Source organism: Lathyrus oleraceus, chromosome 5, assembly GCF_024323335.1.
Source record: "Lathyrus oleraceus cultivar Zhongwan6 chromosome 5, CAAS_Psat_ZW6_1.0, whole genome shotgun sequence".
NCBI classification, from domain to species: domain Eukaryota; kingdom Viridiplantae; phylum Streptophyta; class Magnoliopsida; order Fabales; family Fabaceae; genus Lathyrus; species Lathyrus oleraceus.
The window spans coordinates 178212368-178238791 of record NC_066583.1 but is presented as its reverse complement, the minus strand read 5'-3'; the positions used below and the strand labels follow the sequence as shown (position 1 = coordinate 178238791).

General features: G+C 36.1%; 2 protein-coding genes across 4 annotated transcripts; both read left to right on the top strand.

Annotated features, from left to right (window-relative positions):
* Positions 1-1872: 1872 nt before the first annotated feature.
* On the top strand, positions 1873-18676 carry LOC127081720 (MAG2-interacting protein 2). 3 transcript variants are annotated; one of them, XM_051021945.1, is made up of 12 exons: positions 1873-2105; positions 2182-2230; positions 2334-2507; positions 2602-2797; positions 2918-3093; positions 3871-4873; positions 6072-7036; positions 13086-13174; positions 13430-13789; positions 14013-15237; positions 15414-15679; positions 15791-18676. In XM_051021945.1, the coding sequence occupies exons 1-12, from the start codon at positions 2022-2024 to the stop codon at positions 18377-18379; spliced, it is 7176 nt and encodes a 2391-aa protein (XP_050877902.1). In that variant the 5' UTR covers positions 1873-2021; the 3' UTR covers positions 18380-18676. The 3 variants fall into 3 exon arrangements, with proteins under 3 accessions (XP_050877902.1, XP_050877903.1, XP_050877904.1); XM_051021946.1 differs by lacking the exons at positions 1873-2105; positions 2182-2230 and having other exon boundaries at positions 2336-2507; positions 2918-2995; XM_051021947.1 differs by lacking the exons at positions 1873-2105; positions 2182-2230; positions 2334-2507; positions 2602-2797; positions 2918-3093 and having other exon boundaries at positions 3871-3923; positions 4045-4873.
* A 4982-nt stretch (positions 18677-23658) lies between these two features.
* Positions 23659-25194, top strand: LOC127081718 (uncharacterized). Its single transcript, XM_051021942.1, has 3 exons — positions 23659-24005; positions 24353-24512; positions 24701-25194. Exons 1-3 carry the CDS (start codon positions 23927-23929, stop codon positions 24948-24950), a joined length of 489 nt encoding a protein of 162 aa, XP_050877899.1. The 5' UTR covers positions 23659-23926; the 3' UTR covers positions 24951-25194.
* Positions 25195-26424: the final 1230 nt, after the last annotated feature.

Here is a 26424-nt window from a genome sequence, read left to right as displayed (position 1 = left end):
CTTCCAAAGCATTAAAAGAAGGTCTACATATAATAATATTATAGGGAGAGGCGACGTTGATAATTAGGTACTTTACTATAACGTTTTTTGTGCTTTGTCCACTACCGAAAGTAGTTATCATAAGTAAGTGTCACAACACCTGCATCGATTCTCCTGAGGACCCAACCATCGATCCTTTAAAGGGTAACAACTTGGTGATATCTAAGTTCATTCCCTTAAATGCTTACCAGTATAGAACATCTATCGAGCTTCCCGAGTAGACCAAAACGCGCTTTAGGTTCTAGTTTTAGATTTGTACTTTGACCACCATTAGGTCATCCTCGTGAGGGATCACTCGTTCGACATTTTTTTAGAGAAGGTGATTATAGTCTGATGGTCCGTTCTTTCCGAAGGTGATTCCTGTCTAACGTGCATCACTATTCATGTATATCATTTTCTAGCCAAACTTGTTTCTCCCCCTGAAAATCCTCCGACGATAGTATTTGATGCATAACGAGTCGTGTGCTTACACTTGAGTGAGTCAAAAGTCCCTACTATCGTCATCTGATTATTGATGGCAATAATATGCTCCCGCAGATTATTTCGACTAAGAGGCGATTCTAACATCGTTCAACTAAAATATTATCGTTTAGATGATGATTTTGTGTGACATGGACAAGTTTTACCGAGACCCCATGGTGGACACCAAATGTTCTTGCTAAAACACACTAAAAGGTTGGCTTCCTTGTTCTAACTAAAGGAAAGCCTAAAATGAATGATTGAAGTGTCTGTTATGTGAATTTTTCGTGTTCTCTGTCTGTCGTTTACCCTCCAAACATCCTCCTATTTATAGGTCTATATCCTCCCATATCTCCTTTTGCTTGACTCTCCATATCCTTCATAAAAATCACATATCAATAATGCCCGTCGCCCATATAATTGCCACTTAACGTCTACCTCTTTAGTAATTATAATTCCCTGCCATAATGTGTCACATTGTAACCGTTCCTTGTGACCCTTCACATGGCATACCAACCTTGTCATCAGATCTGACATGTACAATTCATACCACTATCGACTTATGGGAAGTCAACTCCCCATTGCTTACTCAGACCTACTAACCGGATTCCGATTAGTAGATGATAACCCAACTATTCGACCTGCTAAGTCTACCTTACTCGATTATCATGTCAACTCGGCTTCAAAAACTCAAGTGTTCAAGTAGGTTTCGTCGATCTCAAACCTCGGTAGGTCTACTAATTTTCTGGGATGTATAGAAGAGTTTGGAGTAGAAAACAAGTATGACCGTGTGATCATGTAGTTCAGTATTTTATCAAATTATTCCGGAGATGCATCTCCGAAAAAATCAGACATGCAAACGTCACAGAAATTTCAAAATCCCACCCTAATACTCCGAAGATACATCTTCGGAATGTCCATTGGGCTGATCAATTATGAATATATTTTTTGAAAATACCCAGAAATGCATCTCTGAGATATTTTTTAGTATTAATTTAGGATGATACTCATTCATGCGGCATAACATTGGTGTATAGTACGCCTGAAGGTATATCTCTGAAATTTTTGATTTTTCATAGGATATTTTTCCACCACATAGGATGCCATAAAAAATTTCCTAAAATAAATCCCAATAATAGAGGGCTTAATATATTAGGCCTTTAATGGGGGACTAATAATTGGGCTTTTAAATATAGTGCTTATTTGACCACTTTAATGTAGGAGACAGAATTTCATTTTTGAAAGGAGTAATTTGAGGAAAGAATGAGGGGTGGACGAGTAAGAAGATGTGTGAATAACAATTCACTAACTTTTAATCAGAGTTGGGCTGAATACGCATCAGATCTGTATCACAAAAACCCAACTAGCAAGGCAAAGAAAAAAAGAAGAAAAAAAAAACTCAGATCATCGAGAAGCGAGAATGAACCGAAGCACAATTCACCTGCATTTCTGTACTTAGAACTCGAATGTGGCGCAGTTCTTGAAGTTTGGGGTTTTGGAGAAGATACAGTACCGGTTCCCACATGGAGGTTCCGCTTTACGAGACGCGACGCCACGCTTCCAACTACCCTCCTCAACTCCAACTTCAACAAAATCAACAACACCAGGTCAGGGTTTCTTCAATTTTCTCTTTCAATTCTCATTCCCATTCACTCACTTCCATTGATCATCGTTCGATTTCAGGCAAATGATGATTCCAAGGGAACCTTGCTTTCTCTGCTCTCAGTTCGAGGTACGTACTTTTTTACTTTACCGAGCAAGTTCGGTTATGGAATTTCGTTGATCTCGATTAACTTTTATTTGGATCTGATTCATCTATTGTTCATGCGGTGAAGGTGTGACTCAACTCAAAGAGAAATGGACTGAATATAATGAACCAAAGAGACTTAGAAAATTAGTGTCGCTGTTTGTTTCACCTACGGCCAAATACGTTGCTGTTGCGGCTGGAAATCGAATTACGATTCTGAGTAAAGAGGATGATTATCAGCAATCCTATGCAATTTTCACCGGTAAGATCTTCTTCGGAATGCTAGATGAGATTATATTGCTTTACTTTAGAAATTGAAAATAATTTGATTCTGATGTTGAAGTGGTGTTCATTAGGTTCGGATTTTGGTACATTTAGTGTGGGAGCTTGGTCTGAAGATGATGAAATTCTTGGTGTTGCTGATGACTATGATACTCTGTATTTTATCAAATTTAATGGTGAAGTTGTGGCAGAAATTACAAAGAAGCATTTGAAAATCTCTTCACCAATTGTTGGTTTATTTTCTGACAATGACTCAGATGAGTCTTACTTGTAAGTAATTTTCTTTTCAGCGCCTCCTTTGTTTCTGCTATGCTGTCATAATTTGGTAAGTTTACACAGTTAAAAATAATTGAGTATAAGTTTTAAGTTTGGGCATTGTTTGGGGTGTAGGTTCACTGCCATTACATCAGATGGTTCATTTCAACGAATTGAGATCAGTTATGGACAAGGCATTTCTACCTTTCCTAAGTACGTCTTTAATCACAGGAGTCATCTCCGTAACAACGTTTTTTGCTTTGACAACCACCATGAACTTAACCTTTTTGTGGCTGTTCACACGCCGTCTGGTATGCATGTTATTTGGGTTATTTTCTCAATTATTTGCTAATTTATACAAGGCTTTACTCTGAATTTAAGACTTGCACCATGTAATATCATGTAACGTACAAATATAAAACTCTCGTTTCCTTCTGACTACTAACTAGGTTGGTGCCAAAAGAAACGTACAAATATAAAACTCTCGTTTCCTTCTGACTACTAACTAGGTTGGTGCCGAAAGAATTCCCCTTTTCTACATGATAAAATAAAGTAATTCTAAGTGCACTTGTTAGCATTCTACTTATAGTAATTCTATAAAATATAGGTGCATTTTAAGCTGCTAGGAAACTTGAAGCATATTACCTCTTCTCTTTTTGAAGTTTTATCATCTTTAAGCTTTCTATAAAAAATAAGCTAATTAAAGGCATGTAGATACTCTAGCAGTGATAGTAATTTTTTTTCTCTATTTTGTTTTATTTTGAAAACAAACTATTTCTTGTGGACAGATGAGTGGTCATATTCACCGGTTTCATGTCTTATAACAAACATGGAAATCTTTATTTTTATTTTGATCACTGACAAGGAGTAGTCCATTACTGAACTTGTATTGTGATCACAATTTAAATTTCATACACACCTTACCCTTTTCTTTTGTACCTCTTCTATTATATTCTCTTATCGTTTTGCTTCTTTTATCAACAACTTTTTCTTAGAACATGAAGAATAGACTGTAGATCTCATAAGTCATTTATCTGCTAAATATTGTTTGTCCAGTTCTTTGCTGACTAGTTTTATATATCTTCTAGGATCTTGCCATCTTTCTCTTTGGCATAAAAATTCAAGCACAGAACTGGAACAGGTATTTTCTTTGCAGTTCGAGGGATTATATTCGAGACCAAAAGGTTATAAAGGTCAGCTAATATATCCAAAGTTGCTAATCTCGCCACAAGCTACATTCATTGCTACTCTGGATTTAACAGGATGCTTGCATATTTTTAAGCTGGACAAAGAAAGCTTGACAGTCTCCCGGTTTCTCTTGGGAGAGAAGGATGATTCATTAATGTCTGATAATTTATCGAATGGGGGCAATAAATCTTTTCTGGGTTGTATGGATTTTACTTGGTGGTGCGACCATGTCATTGCCATTGTAGATAGGAATGGCGTGGTTATGTTGATAGACATTCTAAATGGTTCAAAGGTCCAGGAAGAGGATCCTACACATTTTTTCCCTGCTCTGGGTAGAGCACAGAAATGTAGGGGCTATCTTTTTCTTTTAGCAAGTTTATCATCCAAAGAAAGATCCAGTCCTTCTGATTTTGGATTTTCAGAGGAGTTGCACCAGACAGAGTGGATTGTTGAAGATAGGCTTAAACAGTTTCACCTTTCTAGGTTGCTCTGGTTCCTTGTTTCATTTTCAGAGAAATCTATCCCTGAAATGTATGGTTTACTGATTAGGAAGAGAAGTTATCAAGCTGCTCTGGACTTTGCTGACAGACATGGATTGGATAAGGATGAAGTGCTGAAGTCACAGTGGTTGAATTCTAGCCAAGGAGTAAATGAAATTAATATATTTTTGGCAAATATAAAGGATAAAAATTTTGTACTTTCTGAATGTGTTCATAGAGTTGGACCAACAGAAGATGCTGTGAAGGCTTTGCTGGCTTATGGTCTACGCATCACTGACCATCATAGATTCTCAGAAGTAGATGATGATGATTCTAGTCATGTATGGGATGTTCGCTTGGCTAGGCTTCAAATTTTGCAATTTAGGGACAGGCTGGAAACATTTCTTGGAATAAACATGGGCAGGTATCCTGAGAGTTCTAGTATATTTATAGTTGTTCTAATATATTTTACTTTTGCAAGTCATACTTAATAAATTAAAAAGGACCAGTAAGTCAAAGAGAAGAAATTACAATGATTTTGAGAATAAGATATCCTTTTAGACAATAAAAATACAAAGCTCCAAGGAAAAAAAAAAGAGAACATCATTCAATTTCAAGCAAAGTTGCCCAATACCCCAATATATTTGTTGGGAGACCCTTTAAAAATCTGCACTACATAGATGTAAGCCATGAGCTCAATCTTGTCCCAGTTCCTAGGCAGTAAAAACATCCTTAAAGATATGAAATAAGTATGAGATATCCTCCTAACATATGCACCATATTCTGGTGCATGGATTGCAAATCACCTCTAGACTGTTCCCTCTTTACTTCTATCAGAATCATCAAAGATAATAATCACAGTTGGTTCAAGGACATGCAGCACATTTAGCTCTGACCAAAATTTTCAAAACAGAGTTCAAGTGAGACACAAAGGCTTCATTGTAAGACGAGATGAGGAACCAATTTAAAACTAGCACCACATAACTCACAGATAAGGGTAAAGCTCACATGGTACTTAAAGTAGGTTTTGGATCACTTTATTTTGACTTCATCCTTTTGGTTGCTCACTTTCTTGACTCTTATTGGTTTTAGTATCATGTCAACTTTTTAAGCCTTAGGATTCATATGCAGCACTCCAGTAATAATTTTATCGTGATGTCTAGATTTTTGAAGTATGTTATATTATTTTCAGCAAGGTAAGTATCAATTTTTCGATAAGTTCATTCCAAGGGGGTGGAATATTGAACAAATGGTCAAGCTGGTTAAATACACCACCTTTTATTTACTCATTCTGTTTTTACTACATGTAGACACTGAGACACATATACAAGGAAACCTTCAGTCCTTTAACTGTACAAAATGTTGACTTATATAGTATATTATGTATTTTAAAATCGTAATGATAGAATATTCTTGAAACTTCATGGTTGTGATAGTAATAATTGAAACTAACAATTCTCTGTCAATTTCTTTTGGGTGTACCATAGCTTTTGAGCTAGACCTACAGACATATACTTATTCACTTAAATGGGTACAAATGATAGGATTTTGAAAATTCACAATTGTTCAATAATTCTGATAGTTTCCACTGACTCAAAGTTCATTGACACAGTTTTCTGCAGATTTTCTGTGCAGGAATACAGCAAATTCCGTATTATACCTATTAATGAAGCTGCTGTAGCACTTGCAGAAAGTGGAAAAATTGGTGCATTGAACTTGCTTTTCAAGCGTCATCCTTATTCTTTGTCTCCTTTTGTTTTGGATGTTTTAGCCTCCATCCCAGAAACTGTTCCTGTCCAAATTTATGGGCAGCTTCTTCCTGGGAGGTCATTTCCTTCTGGTGTTGCTGTGAGGCAAGATGATTGGGTTGAATGCAAGAAGACGGTGGACTTCATTAATACACCAGTTAAAAACCACGGCATTCAAATCCAAGTCAAAACTGAGCCTCTTGTTAAGCATTTTGTTGGACTACTTTGGCCATCAATTGATGAGCTCTCAAAATGGTATATGGATAGAGCTAGAGCTATGGATGCTTTTAGTGGGCAGCTTGATAATTGCCTGAGCCTACTTGAGTTTGCTCTTCGCAAAGGCATATCTGAGTTGCAGCAGTTCCATCAGGATGTCTTATACTTGCATCAAGTTATTTACTCTGATGACAATGATAGCGAAGCAGGCTTACATATGAGTCTTGTCAAATGGGAAGAATTGCCGGATTATGAAAGATTTAAATTTATGCTTAGGGGAGTCAAAGAGGAAAGTGTAACCGAAAGATTACATAACAGAGCTATTCCATTTATGCGTGAAAAGTTTCACAGGGTGTCCTTATTTGGAGATGGCACCCATTGTACAAATCAAAGTATAGAGGAATCATTTCTAGTAAGATGGTTGAAGGAAATTGCTTTGCAGAATAAATTGGACATGTGCTTGGTGGTAATTGAGGAAGGGTGCAGAAACTTCCAAAGCAATGTCTATTTTGAAACTGAAGTTGAAGCTGTTGATTGTGCTTTGCAATGCATATATTTGTGCACAGTTACAGATAGGTGGAGCATCATGGCAGCCATACTATCTAAGCTTCCTCAAATGCATGGTGAGTTTGGCTTCATGTTTATTCTAATATCTTAACAGCAATGTAATGATGTAATTTTAGTAATTTCTTGGGGGTGGTTTATTGAATTTGTTAACATTCCAGAGCTTCACTACAATAGTGGAAAAAGTAATATTATAGGGGCAAAACTAAAAGCTGGGAGGTTTTCGAAAGCATACAAATTTAAAAGAGCATCATATTTTTAACAAATCATTCTTTACCTTGGGGGAATATCAGGAACAAACTAAAATAATTCTCAAAGAGGGATTATCTGAGTGTGATCTCTCAAAGCTTAGTCTCCTGCCTTGGAATTTCTGATGAAAAAGTGTAGAAATCCATCGACTTCTATGATAGAACACAGTTACCTCTCAAGTTTTCAAGGGCTTTGTCTCTCTCCCAATAACCACTCTATAACTTGGCAACCAACAATGTCTTGCCCTTTGCCTATTTATTCTTACTAACAAACAACCCACGTTTGACAACCATAACTAATCAATAAAAACTATAACTGTCACTTAAAAAACTTAACTGCTACAAAACTGACTAAAATTCGATTTCCTTAATAAGAGGTCTAGCATAAGCACATTTGGAGATCATTGTTAACTACTTGTTTATAAAGATGTTTCTTCTTTCTGGTACATCTAACCTACCTGCTTACCAACACCTTCATTTCAGATTCTCATAATTTTACTTGTTATTATCCTTAGATAGCAACCTTGATGAAAATGTTACTTCACCCTATGGATATTGGGAGAATTCTAATTGCTCGCTTCCTCACATTCGAATTGTTTGTTCTACCCTTTTATATCAACTGAAAAAGTGTCTTCTAATGAATCTAGCTTTACAGGCCAAACCTTTAGATATTTTGAAATCCCCAACTTCTATTATCCTTTTCTTAGGTAAATTGAATACAAAGCAGTAAAATAAAGTTACCCAAACATTTTCTAATGAGCCTATAGCTTCCCATGCCAACTCTCTAGTCTCTAAGCCTTTGGAAATTTTCAGTCAGGTGTGTATTCTTGCCCATGATTAAATCAGTGTTTACAACTGTAACACAACTGTGAATTGTTCTCTACATAATTGTTTTCCTTTTTCAGTCTTGTACCAATATCTTTTGTCAACCAGAGAGAGTACTGATTTGTATGTTGACATATTTATATGTTTTTGCTAATTAGACAGTGTGGATGAGGATTCTGCTAGCACTCTGGCTATTCAAAATCATGTAGCTGTCCTTCAACTTTATATACTTGAAATACATATACCGGTTTAGCTGGGGCTGTTCATGGTTTGATTCAGGAAGATAACTGAACCAAACCTTTTCTACAGTTGAGAAAAACTGAACCGTTAATTGTTTGACCCAAACCAAACCAGTATTATGGTTTGGTTAACTGGTTATTTATTTTCAAACCAAATCAAAACCAAAATGATTGCTAACTGCCAATAATATTATTGAAATACAAGAGATTAAGAGACATTTGAATAAATCATGTATTTTGAAAAGTACTACGGAAACTATATTATATGTAGCGATATTATAGCTAATTACATGATATAATCGATGTGAGACTATTCTATATATAAATATTCTTAACATTATATATTTACAAATATCAACACTCCTCCTCAAGCTTGAGCATATAAGTCAAATGCATCAAACTTGCCACATATATAATTAGTTCTGGGATTTCGCAGAGATTTTGTAAACACATTTGTCAATTGATCATTAGAGTTGACAAAACTTGTGACGATGTCGTCTGATTCAATCTTCTCTCGGACAAAATGACAGTCTATCTCAATATGTTTGGTCCTCTCATGGAAGACTAGATTTGAAGTAATGTACAATGCAACTTGATTATCACAAAAAAGTATCATTGGTCTTGCTTCTTCCATTTGAAGTTCTTTGAGTAACTGTTTTAACCAAATGAGTTCATTTGTTGCCATTGTCATGACCCTATACTCCGCCTCGACGCTTGATCTCGCAACTACATTTTGTTTTTCTTTTCTAAGAAATAAGGTTTCCTCCAACAAGTACACAATATCCAGAGGTAGACCGTCTATCAATCGGTGACCCTGCCTAATCAGCATCAGAGTATCCAACTATCTGAGTATGTCCTTTATCTTCATATACAAGGCATTTTCCTGGAGCACATTCGATGTATTTCAAAGTCCGGACAACAACATCCATGTGTTCTTGGCAAGGAGAATTTAAGAACTGGCTTACCACACTATCTGCAAAAGAAATGTTCGGGCGAGTGACTGTGAGATAATTCAATTTTCAACTGATCTCCTATACCTTCCTAAGTCAGATAAAGGCTCCCTGATTAGGTAGTAGTTTGACACTTGGATCCATAGGAGTATCAACTGGTTTGGCGTTCAACAAATTTGTTTCTTCCAAAATATCTATAACATATTTCCGCTGAAATATCACCAAACCATCTTTAGATTAAGCTACCTCAATACCCATAAAATAGCAGAGTTTTTCAAGGTCTTTTTATCTGAAATTGATCTGAGAGATATTGTTTCAACAGAAGTATTCTCTGCTGCTCACTACCGGTTATGACAATATCGTTTATATACACAATAAGATAAAAACACCTTTAGACTGAGTGACGATAAAACACAGAATGGTCAATTTCACTACGGACCATACCAAATTGTTGTATTACAGTGCTGAATCTGTCAAACCAAGCTCTTGTAGATTGCTTAAGATCATAAAAAGACATGTGTAGCCTACAAACCATACTCGATGACTCTCCCTGAGTAACAAACCCAGGTGGTTACCCAATATATACTTTATCTTCAAGATCACCATGTAAAAATGCATTTTTGATGTCAAGTTGATGAAGAGGCCAATGTCGAATGTCTGGTGAGAAGTCGAACTAATGCCATCTTGTCCACAGGCGAGAAAGTATCACTATAATCCAATCCAAAAATCTGAGTGTATCCCTTGGCTACCAAGCGAGCTTTGAATCGATCAATCTTACCATCTAGACCAACCTTCACTGTATAAAGCCAAAGCCAGTGACAATCTACCAAAGATTTCCCAAGGGGAAGGGGAACTAGTTTCCGGGTACCACTGCTTTGAAGAGCACACATCTCATCAATCATTGCTTGCCTCTACTTAGGGTGAGATAATGTTTCACCTGGAGTTTTAGGAATAGAAACAGAAGACAAAGAAGACAAGCAAGTATAATGCAAAGGGGAAAGACGGTGATAACATAAATCAATATAATGTGGAGAAGGATTTCGTGTATGACGTATATCTTTTCGAAGGGCAATCGAAAGTCAGGCTCAGATTGAAGGATCGGATCCGGTGATGGCGGTGGACGTCGGAGGAGAGTCTGCATTGATCTTGGGGACAGACTCGAAGAAGGTAACATCGGCCGATATGAGGTATCGTTGTAGAGTATGTGAATAACAACGATAACCTTTTTGAGATCGACGATAACCAAGAAAGACACATTTTAGTGATCGAATTGATAGTTTATCAAGATCAGAAGAGAGATTGTGTACAAAAAATATGGACCCGAAGACTCGGGGAGGAACTGGGTGAAGTGGAGATTTGGGGAAAAAGGGTTGAACAAGGGATTTTATTGTGAAGGATTGACGACGGCATGCGATTTTTATAGGTAACATGACGTTAGCATAGCATCCCCATAAAACCGAAGTGGAACATTACCATGGAGAAGTAGGGTCCGAGTGATTTCTATGATATGTCGATTTATACGTTCAGCTACCCCGTTTTGTTAAGGTGTGTGAGAGCACGATGTTTGATGGAGAATACCATTGCGTGACATAAAATTTTGAAATTGTTGGGATAAATATTCACGAGCATTGTCACTTCTTAAGGTATAGATAGACACACCGAATTGAGTTCTTATTTCTCGATAAAATTGTTCAAAAATAGAAATTAATTCAGATCTATTCTTCATTAAAAATAACCACGTGCAACGTGAAAAATCATCAATAAAAGTGATAAAATACCTAGACTCGAGTAGAGACAGTACGCGAGGGATCCCAAACATCGGTGTAAAAAGGGACGAAGCTCGTTTATTGACTCAATTATGAAATTGACTGCGAGTGTGTTTCCCTAACTGACACGACTCACAATATAAATTAGATACCTTTGATAAATTTGACACCAACTTCTGTAGTTTGGAAAGACTGGGATTACCTAACTGAGCATGGATAGTGAGTGGAGAATCTTTGACTGAGCATGTTTAAGATGACATTGAGAGGTAATAAAGGCATTGAGTTTGACATCCGATGCCAATCGTCTGTCCCAAACTCCGTTCCTGCAGGGTAATATTATTGTTAGTGAAGGTGACACTATAATCAAGAGAATGAGTTAAACTACTAACTGAAAGTAAATTAAATGGACAATTTGGTACATAGAGGATAGAAGTAACAGAAAGAGAAGGTAGAGTTTGAACAATACCAAACCCTTTGGATCAGGTTTGAGAATCATTGGCAGAAGTTATAGTATGTACGAAACCAGAGGTAGAGAGGGAAATATTTTTTTTTATTACCGGTAACATGATCATACGCACCAGAATCAAGGACCTAAGGTCCAAGAGAAGATGACTCAGAGAGGCAAACAAATGAATTACCAATGTGTGCTACCGAAGTAGTAGAATCTTAGTTCTGATAATTTTGATACCACCTGAGAGAATCGTCGTAGTTTGGCTCTGAGGAATAGCCACGAGTATCTGAAGAGAGAAAATATCAGGCGGACCGGGTGAAAAAGACTCTGTTTGAACTGGATCACAGTTTTCCACAAGTGGAAAATAAAATCTGAGACCGGATCTGAACAGTTGCACGTTGGCGAATGGGGCAGTGGAAAAATTGTCAGGATCGGCCGCCAGACGTGTTGTCACGTGCGGTTCAGTTGGTGGCTCGTGAGGCCCAGATCGAAAGAGGTTTCTGCCAATGAAAAAGTGGGGAACGACCAGATCGAAAGAGGTGCTTCTGTCGGTAGGGTTAGTTTGCTGGAATGTCGCCGGGAACAGTAGTGATGGCGGCGGTATTGCGGTGGTGACCGGAGAATTTTGAAAACTGATGCCGAAATGAGTCACGGCAGTGTATGGAAGGCAAACTGGAGTTATGACACGATTTGTCAAAAATTTCTCACCAGAAGACAGTGGGTCAACCAGGTAAAGCATGGTGAAAGGTTGTCTATTTGTAGGCTCTGATATCATGTTGAAATATAAGAGACTAAGAGATATTTGAATAAATCGTGTGTTTTGAAAAACACTACGAAGACTATATTATATATAGAGATATTTCAGCTAATTACATGATATAGTCGATGTGAGACTATTCTGTATACAAATATTTTTAACACTATGTTTACAAATCTCAATAAGAATATATTTGATATATACACTCTAAGCTAATAGCTACTGGTACTTCAACATCAGTAAGCTTTCAAAGCTCCAACTTCAATTGATTTGAGTGCAGAGATACTGTAGCACAATTTTAATTAAATTTAAATCGACTCAAATAGATTCAAAATTTTCTCGTCAGGGAAATAAAAATGTTATATCTATGAATGTTTGTATTTCATGTTTCAATAAATTCCTTTCCCACAGTTTTCAACTTTATAATAAAGTGACTAGAATACTCTATACTCAAAGGGAAAATAGCTCCAGAATTGATGAGTGAAAGGAACTATTTTTTTTTTCTGAACCGAAAAGATTAAACTGGGAAGAGAGAAGTAAAAAAAAAAATAATTGAAAAACAAATTGCGAGATTTTGAAGGTTTGTTGAATGGAGTAATCATGGGCGAAATATAGGCTTGGTTTGTAAACTCTCAATAGTTCGGTTAGTTTCAGTGCAGTTCGGAAGTTATTTTGAACAGTCCTATGTGTAACTATGTTGTTGATCTGGAGTGTGTATAATTTGAATTCCAATCTCCGCTTACCAAGATAGATGCTGCTTGTGTTATGTGTAATTGCATGCATTGTTGAGTAAATTCTTGAAGATATTGTTGATTAAGTTACATTTTCTATCTATCAATTTTGAGTACTCTAAAATATTTATTATTGTGCAGATGGTGCAATTCAAGCTGAGAGTCTTGAAAGAAGACTTAGAGTTGCTGAAAGTCATATTGAAGCAGGGAGACTTTTGGCATTTTACCAGGTCGGTAATCTCTCCTGTGACAATCAAACTTGTATGTCTTATGTTTTTCATGAAAGGGGATCTTTAAATCTTTCAATTTAATGGTGGAGATATAATGAAAGTAACTATACTTACAATTTGTGTCTCCATAATTTGGATTGCATTACTTTTATTTTGCATTGTTTTCCTCCTCTATTTAGTAATATGATTCTAAGATTCCTGTTATTGCTTTTTAGCCATGTTGTGCTTACTATGTTATCTTTATGTTCTATGCAGGTTCCGAAGCCATTAAACTTTTTCCTAGGGGCTCAATCAGATGAAAAGGGTGTGAAACAGATTATTCGCCTTATTCTTTCTAAATTTATTCGCCGTCAGCCTGGCCGGTCAGATAGTGAATGGGCCAGCATGTGGCGTGATATGCAGTACTTGAGGGAAAAGACATTTCCTTTTCTGGACCTAGAATATATTTTGATTGAGTTTTGCAGAGGACTGCTTAAAGCTGGGAAGTTTTCTCTTGCACGTAATTACTTGAAGGGTACAAGTTCTGTTTCTTTGGCTTCAGAGAAGGCAGAAAACCTTGTCATTCAAGCAGCTAGGGAGTACTTTTTCTCAGCTTCAAGTATTTCTTGTTCCGAAGTAAGATTTGGGTGTATGAACTTACTAAATGCAACATTTAATATTTGAATTTATTCATGGAAATCCCATCCTTCATCATATAAACAAGCACTAATTCATAATTTACCTCATAATGCCATTTTCTGATCATATTGAAGTTTTCTGTAAGAGACTCTGTTTATGCTAACGTAACCTAATCTCAACCACATGAATTGATTAATTATGTAACTCTGTTTTCCTCTAGGTCTGGAAAGCTAAAGAATGCCTTAATCTATATCCAAGTAGTGCAAATGTGAAGGCAGAGGCGGATATTATTGATGCACTTACAGTTAAGCTTCCAAACCTTGGGGTGAATATTCTGCCCATGCAATTCAGGCAAATAAAAGATCCTATGGAAATTGTAAAAATGGCAATCACAAATCCAACTGGAGCATATTTTCATGTTGAGGAGCTTGTTGAGGTTGCCAGACTTCTTGGCTTGAGGTCTGCTGATGATGTATCAGCTGTTGAAGAAGCTATTGCTAGAGAAGCTGCAGTTTCTGGTGATTTACAATTGGCATCTGATCTTTGTCTTGTTTTGGCCAGAAAAGGACATGGCAACATATGGGATTTATGTGCTGCAATTGCAAGAGGTCCTGCCCTTGAAAATATGGAAGTAGATTCTCGAAAGCAGCTATTAGGGTTCGCGTTGAGCCACTGTGATGAGGAATCCATCGGTGAGCTTCTCCATGCATGGAAAGACCTGGATATGCAAGGCCAGTGTGAAACATTAATCATGTCAACTGGGACAAATCCTTCAAAATTTTCAGTGCAAGGCTCAACCGTTGAGTCAATTCAAAAACAAAGTTTTCAAAATATACTAGATAGAAATGTGCGTTTTCAAGAGTTCGATGGTTATAGCAGTGACAATCAGGATGCTCATCTTGAGAAAATTAGAGAAAAGCTTTCCATTGTTGCTAAAACCTTGGCTGTGGGCAATCAAACTGATTGGGCGTCAGGCTTGACTGAAAATGGGAAAGTTCTGTCTTTTGCTGCCTTACAGCTCCCTTGGTTGATTGAATTGAGTAAGAACGGATATCCTAGTGAAAAATTGAGTACTAGAAAGCAGTATTTAAACATCAAAGCACAGGCTGTGGTGACTATTCTGTCCTGGTTGGCTAGAAATGGTTTTGCCCCCAGAGACAACCTGATCGCCTCTTTAGCAAGATCTGTTATGGAACCTCCAGTCACTGAAGATGAAGATATAATCGGGTGCTCGTATCTTCTCAATCTTGCGGATGCTTTTAACGGGGTAGAAGTTATAGAAGAACAGCTCAAAATAAGAAAAGACTACCAAGAAATTTGTAGCATTATGAATGTTGGGATGGCATACAGCTTGCTACACAACTCAGGAGTAGGTAGTGACCATATTCAGCGAAAGCAGCTATTGAAGAGGAGGTTCAAGGAAAAACATACAACACCCAGTTCCGGTACTTGGCTTTTCTGTTATTTTCTTCTCCTTATACATTTATTATGTAGTTGATTCCCCGATTACATTATTTTTGCCTTGTTATGCTGTCTATTTGAAATGTTGTTTGTTTATCATGCTTGTATTGATAGTGAACTTCATCATACTGACAAAGACCTTGTTTGATTTTTTTTCCAGATGATATAGATAAACTTGGCAAGGTACAGTCTTCTTTCTGGAGAGAGTGGAAACTGAAGTTAGAAGAGCAAAAGAGATTCGCTGAGCATTCTAGAGCTCTACAGAAAATAATTCCTGGGGTTGAAACAGAGCGCTTTTTGTCCAGGGACTCCATCTACATTGAGAATGTTGTTATCTCTCTCATTGAGTCTGTAAAGTTAGAAAAAAGGCACATTTTGAAGGACATTTTAAGATTGGCTGATACATATGACTTGAACAGTACTGAGGTATGATATGAGTATTTGCACGAATTTGTTTGAAACATAAATCTTAAAGAAAATGCATTGATTTAAAGGCATACATATACGGGACCTCATTGTTTCATTGTTTTTGTGCAGGTGCTATTGCATTTCCTAAGTGCTGTCCTTGTTTCTGATGTTTGGACAAATGATGAAATTACAGCCGAAGTTGCAGGTTATAAAGGAGAAATAATTGGTAATGGTGTGAAAACCATTGAAACCATCTCAACAAAGGTTTATCCTGCAATCAATGGGTGCAACAAACTTCGCCTTGCTTATGTATTTGGTCTGTTGTCAGAGTGCTATTTGCAGCTGGAAAATACCAAAGATTTATCACCAATAGCACAACCTGATCACACAAATGGCAATATAAGGTTTGCTCATTATTACAAGGTTGTTGAGCAAGAATGTAAAAATGTTTCCTTTATCAATAACCTGAACTTCAAAAATATAGCTGGGTTGCGTGGATTGAACTTTGAGTGCTTTAGTGATGAAGTTTATGCATGCATTGAGGAAAGTAGCTTGTCTGCATTGTCGAAAATGATACAAGCTTTTGTCGATATTTATGGTCATTCATTGCCTGAGGGTTTTATGTCATGGCAGGATGTCTACAAGTATTACATCCTGAGTTCGCTGAGTGCTTTGGAGGCTAAAGCAACAACTGACTTTAGTAGTAGAACTCCTGAATGCATTCAAAATTTTTTAAGTAAGCTTGAGCAGAGCTATGATTCTTGCCGAAAGTATATTAGACTTTTGAGCCAGTCTGATGCTTTGACGATCATGAAGCAGTACCTCACTGTAATTGTGCCTCTCCATAGTTCATATGGATTCCTACCTGACAATTCAACTTGGCAAGAGTGCCTCATTGTTCTTTTAAACTTTTGGGTGGGATTGACAGATGATATGAAGGAATTTTCATTGGAGGAAAATTCAGGAGAGACTAATAGCTTCAACCCGCAATGTTTAACGAGTTGTCTAAAAGTATTTATGAAATTGGTGATGGAGGATATCATCTCCCCTAGTCAGGGCTGGAGCAGCATATACAGCTACGTTAACTGCGGCTTAAATGGTGATTGCTCTGTAGAAATTTATAATTTCTCCAAAGCTATGGTTTTTTCTGGTTGTGGGTTTGGTGCCATTTCAGAGGTATTTTCTGTTGCTTCATTGGAAACTGGTTCATCTTCTGATTGTGGCACAGGTTCCCAGGATCTTGCTCATTTCTATTTAGATATTCTTGAAGCTGTTCTGCAAGAATTGGTCAATGGTTCCCATGAGAGCCAGAAGCTGTATCATATATTGTCATCTTTAAGCAAGCTAGAAGGTGACTTAAAAGTCTTGCAATGTGTTAGACATGTAATTTGGGGGGAAATGGTCCAGTTCTCTGACAATTTACAGTTGCCAAGTTCCATTAGAGTTTATGTGCTAGAGCTTATGCAGTTTATCTCAGGAAAGAATATTAAGGGTTTCTCTACAGAAATACAAGCCAATGTCCAACCATGGGAAGAATGGGATGAACTGCTTTATGCTAGTAGAAAGAGTGAGGCTGGTGTTGACAAGCAGTCACCAGATCACAAAGAAACATCTAGTAGGTTTACAAATACTTTGGTTGCCCTTAAATCATCTCAACTTGTGACATCAATCTCTCCTAGCATAGAAATTACCCCTGATGATCTATTGAATGTAGACACGGCTGTTTCTTGCTTTTTGAGGTTGTGTGGAGAAGCTACTGAAAATCTCCACTTTGATGCATTGGTTTCTATTTTGGAAGAGTGGGAGGGACTTTTCACCATGGGGAAAGACCGAGAAATCACAACTGAAGCATCTGATGGAGGAAATGACTGGAACAATGATGATTGGGATGAAGGGTGGGAAAGTCTGGAAGAAGTAGACAAGCCTGAGAAAGAAAAGATTGAGGACTCTGTTTCTGTTCACCCTTTACATGTATGTTGGGCAGAGATTTTGAAAAAATTCATAGGCCTGTCGAGATCTAGTGATGTGCTGAGAATGATTGATCAATCATCATCAAAACCTAATGGTATGTTACTTGATGAAGATGATGCCAGGAGCTTAAATGAGATAGCATTAAGTACAGATTGCTTTCTGGCTTTGAAGATGGCACTCATGCTACCCTACAAAACATTACAGTTGCAGTGCCTGAGCGCAGTTGAGGATAGTATAAAACAGGGTGTCCCTCATACAAGGAGCAATGATTGTGAGTTATTAATTATAATTTTATCTTCTGGGATTCTCACTTCTATCGCAACTGGTTCTACATATGGTACTACTTTCTCTTATCTCTGCTATATGGTTGGAAACTTATCCAATCAAGTTCAACAAGCTCTGATATCAAGTAGAGGGTTTACCAATAATGAAGATCATGAGAATCAGTTTTTCCAAAGAATCCTTTTCCCTAATTTCATTTCTGAACTTGTGAAGGCTGATCAACACGTTCTAGCTGGATTTATTGTCACAAAATTTATGCACACTAGCGAGTCGCTCAGTCTCATTAACATCGCTAATGCTAGTCTTAATAGGTATCTGGAAAGGCAGCTCCACATGCTGCAGACCAATGAGTTCCACGTTGAGATGGAATGTAAAACATTGAGGAATACTGTTAGCAGGTTGAGAGGCCGACTGAGTAATTTGATTCAGTCCACATTGCCATTGCTTTCGGCCAATGTAAGTTAATAGAAATTTCAACAAGACCAGGTGCCCCTTTTTGTGACCCCTTTAAGCATATTGTCAATTGTTATTTGCATAGACTTTAGTTTGAAAGGTTGGGTTTTGGGGGGTCAGAAGAAAAGCTAGAATGTTCAGGTTTTCATTCATACATGTATAGGTTTTAAAATGTATTTGTCCATGTATTTCTGCCCTTTCTTTCTTTTTAACGTTTGCTTTGGGCAATTAAAGACGTCTTCCAAGTTAGCTTTGAACTTGTGTACAAAATGAAGAACGGTAGAAAATTAAATTTATCTTTTATTTTTAGATGAATTCAGGAACCTATCAAAATATCTGCCCAACAAAACCAATTTAAATAAATAAGTGTACACATATCAATGCAGTATTCAGTTTTACAAGCCGATATCAATGCAGTATTGGGTTTTACGAATCTGTATTTACTCCATTGTGTTTTCTCCATTTATCCTGTTCATTACAATAATTTATTTGCTTGAATTTTAAATTCAAAAATCAACATTTGTTCCATAGAAAACAAAGAGAAATAGGTTTAAAGAGTAGCTAGCTGTCTTTACCGCCTCTCAACCACATGCTTTGACAACCCCTTGGTATACCTTAAATGGTTGGTTAATCTTAGTAACCAACTCATATTCATTTATAAATCATTAAATGTGTGATGATTTATAATCACAATCACATTTCAATCAAAATTGATTATGAAATCGGTTATAAATTTGATTATGGTTACTACATGTTTATTTATAAATTTAATTTTAATTTGGTTATTAGTTCAAAACCATTTCCAAACTGGTTATTTGTAAATTGGACAAAAAAAATCATTTTTAAAATTAAAAATGGTTATTTCTTTAAATTGGATTTTAAGATCAAACTTTACAAAAATATAATCATATTATTAACAAAATAAAAATTGATTCAAGTAATTATAATGTTACAAATGATTTAAAAGAATTGGATGTTATAGATATTCTATTATGGAATAAAATGATGATTTGAGCGGTCGAATTTGTCATATGCCGGGTGGTTTAAGGTTTTGATGTAGAAGGGGCTGACATTTGAGGTTAAGGTTAATACTCTAATGCTCAAGTCAATAAAGGAGTAAAAAAATGAAGTTTGAACGAGAAAGAAATTCAATACTTTGCAAATGGCGCGGTCATTCCTTTAAATGGAAGAGTTAGTTAGCAACGGAATACACGTGTGATCATAAAATGCGGTCGATCGTTAGATGGATCTGGATGGTAAGGATGAATTTAACGAGGCTTGGAAAAATAAGACCCACATACTCCTTGCCTTGTTGTTTTGATCTTTATCAATATTGGACGGTCCAGAACAATTGCCATAAAACCCTTATCTATGTCATGGAGGAAGACAATTCGTAATTAGCGACATTTGTTCGACAACAAAGTTGTATGAATAATGGTTTTTCGATGAGACGTTGCCTTCCTCGAGAATAATCACATTTAAACACCACCCCCACATGGTATTTCATGACACTGAAAACGGGTGACTTGTATTCCTATTTTAGTTATTAATGGTATTTCCCCCCTATTTAGGATGCTTGAGTATCTTCTGAGTTATTTTGGGTGAATCTTCACCATGGATAGTGCGGAGCGATCTAACGATCTTTAGCATTTCAAAGGGGGCACTTAAGGTTCCCAAAGTGTCATCATTGTCCTTTTGACTGTCATTGATTATGCATAAGAAACTCTCTTAAACATATATTTGCACATGGGTCGGTTCAAGCAAAGGAGATTTTGCTTTGTAGATATTATTTTTTGTGTCTCTGATTTTCATAATGCTTCTAAGTTTTAATATCTGATCTTCCACTTCCGCCTTTGTTTGATATGTTTTAGGGTTGCTGGGGTTATGGGTGTTTAAGTTTATTCATCCTCTTCGTTGCACCTGCATTGTTTTTCTATTGTTTTTGTTGAAATACAAGAGACTAAGAGACACTTGAATAAATCAAGTGTTTTGAAAAGTACTATGAAGATTATATTATACATAGAGATATTACAAATAATTAATTACATGATACAGTCGATGTGATACTATTCTATATACAAATATTCTTAATAATATATATTTATAAATATTAACACTTCCCCTGAAGCTTGAACATATAAGTCACATGGATCAAGTTTTCCATATATAATTAGTTCAAGGATTTTGCATGGATTTAGTAAACATATATGTCGATTGATCATTAGAGTTGACAAAGTTTGTGACATTGTCGCTTGATTCAATCTTCTCTCTGACAAAAGGAGAGTTTATCTCAATATGTTTGGTCCTCTCATGAAAGATTAAATTTGAAGTAATGTGAAATGCAACTTGATTATCACAAACAAGTGTTATTGGTCTTGCTTCTTCAATTTGAAGTTGTTTGAGCAACCTTTTTAACCAAATGAGTTCACTTGTTGCAATTGCCATGGTCATATACTTTACCTCAACGTTTGATCTTGCAACTATATTTTGTTTCTTACTTTTTCAAGATATAAGGTTTCCTCCAACGAGCACACAATACCCAGAGGTGGACCGTCTATCAATAGGTGACCCTGCCCAATCAGCATCAGAATATCCAATTATCTAAGTATGTCATTTAACTTCATACACGAGTCATTTTTTTGGAGCATATTTGATGTATCTCAGAATATGGACAATAACATCCATGTGTTCTTGGTAAGGAGAATTTAAGAATTGACTTACCACACTCACTGCAAAAGAAATATCCGGACGAGTGACTGTGAGATAATTCAGTTTTCTAACCAATCTCCTATACCTTCTTGAGTCAGATAGAGGTTCCCCCTGATTGGGTAGGAGTTTGACACTTGGATCCATAGGACTATCAACTGGTTTAGCGTTCATCAAACACGTTTCTTCCAGAATATCCATAGCATATTTCCGCTGAAAAGTCACAAAAAAATATTTAGATTGAGCTACCTCAATACCAAAAAAATAGCAGAGTTTACCAAGGTCTTTTGTCTGAAATTGATTTGAGAGGTATTGTTTCAACATGAGTATTCCATGTTGATCACTATCAGCTATGACAATATCATCTACATACACAATAAGATAAATACACCTTTAGGTCGAGTAACGATAAAACACAAAATGGTCAGCTTCACTACAAATCATACCAAACTGTTGTTCTAGAGTGCTGAATCTGCCAAAATAAGTTCTCGGAGATTGCTTAAGACCATAAAGAGATCTGTGTAGACTATAAATCATACTCAATGACTCCCTTTGAGCAACAAAAATAGGTGGTTGCTCCATATATACTTCCTCTTCAAGATCACCATGTAAAAATTCATTTATGAGGTCAAGTTGATGAAAAGGCCAATGTCGAATAGGTGCAATGGCGAGAAGAAGTCGAACTGATGTCATCTTGGCCACAGGCGAGAAAGTATCACTATAATCCAACCCAAAAATCTGAGTGTATCCCTTGTCTACCAGGCGAGCTTTGAATCAATCAATCTTACAATCTGGACCAATCTTCACTATTTAAAGCCAACAACAACCTATCAAATATTTTTTAGGGGGAAGAGGCACTAGTTCCTATAGATTGATAGGGGGATAATGGTAGACATGACATTAATAACTGCCTAAAAGGTGTGGGAGTACTCTCCTGAAGGGGCTCCAGAGTTACGTGGATGAACTTGAAATATGGAACAGACTTGAAGAAGGTAACGCCGGCCTATATGAGGTGTCATTGTAGAGTATGTGAATAACAACGATAATATTTTTGTAATCGATGATAATCAAGAAAGATACACTTTAGTGATCGAGCTGATAGTTTATCAAGATTAGGAGAGAGATTAAATACAAAACACGTGGGCTCGAAGACTTAGGGAGGAATTAAGTGAAGTGGAGAATTGGGAAAAAAGATTTAATGAAGGATTTTACTGTTAAGGACAAATGCGGGCATGCGATTTATAAGGTAACATGTCATTAGTACAACATCCCCTCAAAATCGAAGTGGAACATTAGCATGGAGAAGTAGGATCCGAGTGGTTTCTACAAGATGTCGATTTCTGCATTCTGTACCCCGTTTTGTTGAAGTGTGTGATGGAAAGATGCTTGATAAAGAATACCATTGCATGACATAAACATTTGAAATTGTTGGGATAAATATTCACGGGCATTATCACTTCTTAAAATATTGATAGACACATCGAATTGAGTTCTTATTTCTTGATAAAAGTGTTAAAAAAAATAGAAAATAATTCATTATATTCTTCATTAAAAATAACCACGTGCAAAGTGAAAAATCATCAATAAAGGTGACAAAATACCCAGACTCAAGGGTAGAGATAGTATGCAAGGGACCCCAAACATCGATGTCAACTAAAGTAAAGGGGGGTGAAGCTCGTTTATTGACTCGATTGGGAAATCAACTACGAGTGTGTTTCCCTAACTGACACGACTCATAATGTAAATTAGATACCTTCGATAAATTTGACACCAACTTATGTACTCCCTCCGTTTCTTTTTAAGTGTCATTTTTTTACTTTTTACATATACCAATGAAGCTAATCATTATTGTTACTTTTCAAACAATAATTCTTCTTTTATCTATAATACCCTTAATTATTTATTACATTCACTTTACTTTTTCTCTCTCTGCAATCATTATTTAGGGGTAATTTTGACAAAATTGCAATTAATACTACCTTGAACTTTGCAAGTGACAATTAAAAAGAAACAAATTTTTTGCAAGAAAGTGACACTTATTAAGGAACGGAGGGAGTAGTTTGGAGAGACTGGGATGACCTAACTGAGCATGGATAATGAGTGAAGAATCTTTGACTGAGCATATTTGAGATCACACTGAGAGGTAATAAAGACCTTGAGACTAATCGTTATTATTAGTGAAGGTGTCACTACAATCGAGAGAACGAGTTATACGATTGACTAAAAATAAATTAAATGAAAAATTAGGTACGTAGAAGACAAAAGTAACAAAGAGAAAGTAGAATTTGAACAGTATAAATCCCTTCGGATCGAATTTATAATTTATTTTGTCCAACTTACATCATATTATTTTCATCTTTTTCTTGTTCAAGTTATGCTACATACCCCCACACAAGATCTAAAAGAAACATATATTTTTAAAATTACTAAAAACTCAAAAACATTTTTTTTAAAACCTTGTATTTTAAAATGTTTGAGATCTTGTCTATAGCTATTGGAATAGTTTGTATATGCATAGATATTGGGGTAGAAAAACTTATGTATGAGTTGGGTGATAGGTTGAAATAGTTGTGACCATAGAATAATATGAATAATACTTTTATGAATAATTTATAAATTTAATTAACTTAAAGACATCTATCATGCCACTTGTCAAGTTGTTATGAATGGAAATGGAGATTGACAAGAGGATTCGGACTCATGAGGAAGCAATTGTTTGCTGAATCAACCGAAAGATAGTTCTATTATTTCCATAACAGAATCCCAAGAAACCACTACTACCTTTCTTGAATCAAAACCAGTTACTCTTTCTCTTTGCATGAATGAATTGAATTCTATCATCTAATCCTCAAAATGGAGACTTTACCTTTGGAAATCTGTATGAAGATATTCTGTTTCTTAGATCACCACCATCTTGCTGTTTCTCAACAAGGTCAGTGATTGATTATATTCATGATCACGCCCTCTTCATTCTTGTGTTTTTGTGTTTCAGATTATAATCAATTAGAGTTCCGTTGAAACATTGTTATTAGATCTGAATCTCAATTAGGTTTCTTCAATTGACTTTACATAATTGTTGGATACCTAGTTGTTCCAAGCTGAAAACATAGAGATTCAGATAAGAGATTTTTGAGGGCGTCGGAGCTAATATGGCTCATAAAATATTTGTCAGAGTTAAATCGCGATGAAATCGGGCCCTATTTGTTTTTCCTAAGTTATATCATGAATTTGACAAAGGGTCTTCAATCAAAGCTATGAATTTGACAAATTGTTTTGCAGTTAGTAGGAAATGGAAGCTCATGGCCTCAGACAATGCTCTATGGGCAAACCTCTTTAAGGAGAGATGGGGAGAAGACCGTGCTGCCTTTTATGCTCCGAACGGTTCAAAATCGTGGAAAGAAGTATACGAGGTGCAAGATCGTTGTGATCGAGTTGGATTGTAAGTTGTTTAATTTACTCTGCATCACACAGTTAGTTACTGATCTTGACCATCCAATCTCAAATCATCGTGAGATCGTCTAGAATTAATTTTCTAACTTAGCATTCTAAATTGTGTGAACTCAAATTGATGCGCGAGATTGGTTTGATACAAAGGAAATGACTTTTATATAACTCTTTACAAAATAGGGGTTTGAAGATTATAAGAGAAGGAAGTGACTACTATCTTGTTCACCAAGGTGAAGTCCAACGATATCTGGGATCAAGAAAAGTTCCGCGGCAAGTAACTGATCATACTTTTAGTTCAGAAACGGACTTGACTGAAGAAAGTTCTCGAGCTGAAGAAAGATCGTGCCGAGGAATTTTGGACAAAATTCTTTTTTTCATTGGCGATTTGGAAGCTGCTTCTGTTGATGCCAAACGCAGCCGTGTGATATAATGATCTCTAACATTCAATCCAATATTGAAGTTCAATGTTGAATTTCTTTGTAATTGTATGTAAGCATTATTTTTATGTATATGCTAATTCAATAAATATGTATTGATATCTTACTATAATGAAGTTATGTGTATGTATGAAGAAATAATGGTATTGGGGAGGGCACAATATTGTTATGATTTCCATACGGGATGTAATATAAAATCTATTTATACTATAATGAAGTTATGTGTTTTAAGTGACACTTTTGTTGTTGAAATTTGAAACCATTCTTTGTTCCAAGTGAGGTTGCAGTGCCCCTAAAATCACCTCAGTATGTGTCATTTGAAAGTTCCTTTGAATCTAAATTGGTACTACTATGGTTAATGCCATAGTAATCATCCTCAAGATCATTAAAAGATGTGTTGTTGCACCATGTCCCCTAAATCAGAATCATCCTCTGGCCAACCTTGTCATCATATTCATAATCGAAGATCTTAAATGTATAACACAACAAAATATTAGCATATATTTTTACTATAGGCTAATACAAACTAACAAACTCACACCAAAGCAACATAAAATCACAGAAGTCAAACTATAAAGTTACCTTTGAAGCAACATAAAATCACAGAATCAAACTATAAAGTTACCTTTGAAGGTGAAGAAGAGAATGTGAGGAAAGAGATCATGAAAAAGATTAATGGCACGAAAGTTTGATTTTGCAATTTTAATTTCATAAAAGAAGTATTACTTTGAATGTTTTGGAGTATAGCTATAAATTTAAGGAGTGTTATTAAAACAATCTTAATATTCGCAAGGGTTTTCACATTTTTATGAACATATGTGGGTAAAGAAGTTAGTTTATGAGAATAGGATTTGTTTTGGATCATGAAACATAGGCACATTTGTAAGACCCCAATTTTGGCCCTAAGATCCCTCATGGCCCATATCATATCATATCATGGCCTCAAGGATCATTGCATGCCCTAGCTTCCCTCCTAGTGGGTAGGTTGCCTTGTGTGTGGTTCTTGATCACCAAGCATGTCTTGCATTTGTATATCTTTGCTTTTCATATGTTTATTAACCAAAAAGTACAAAAATATTGTCATCTAACCATGTTACTTGCAGCTGAAGCAATCATCAGACAATTAGGTCAAAATCAGTCAAAGTCAGTCATTGCAGTGGATGGTGGCCATTCTTGCAGAATTTGGGCACCATGACCAATAATCAAGAGTTCATATGACTTGTGACATCATTTGGAATCAAGATATCAAGGAATTAGGGTTTGGAATTCATCAGAAGGTGTTTCAGTCAAGCAAAACCCTAGAAAGTCAAACTTGGTCAACTATGGATTTAATCAGTGATTTGAGGATGGGATTTGGTCTGAGAGGTCTCATTCATGTCTATACAAAGCTTCATATATCATGTCAAGCATCATCATTGAAGAATTTGAAGTCAAACAGAAAATTTCCAGAAATAGAAAGTTGACCTG

Coding starts and splice junctions, on each gene's coding strand:
- LOC127081720 (XM_051021945.1), top strand. CDS start 2,022: ATGGAGGTTCCGCTTTACGAGACGCGACGCCACGCTTCCAACTACCCT. Junction 2,106..2,181: donor AACAAAATCAACAACACCAG/GTCAGGGTTTCT, acceptor GTTCGATTTCAG/GCAAATGATGATTCCAAGGG. Junction 15,680..15,790: donor ATGACTTGAACAGTACTGAG/GTATGATATGAG, acceptor GTTTTTGTGCAG/GTGCTATTGCATTTCCTAAG.
- LOC127081718 (XM_051021942.1), top strand. CDS start 23,927: ATGGAGACTTTACCTTTGGAAATCTGTATGAAGATATTCTGTTTCTTA. Junction 24,006..24,352: donor TCTTGCTGTTTCTCAACAAG/GTCAGTGATTGA, acceptor ATTGTTTTGCAG/TTAGTAGGAAATGGAAGCTC. Junction 24,513..24,700: donor CGTTGTGATCGAGTTGGATT/GTAAGTTGTTTA, acceptor TTTACAAAATAG/GGGTTTGAAGATTATAAGAG.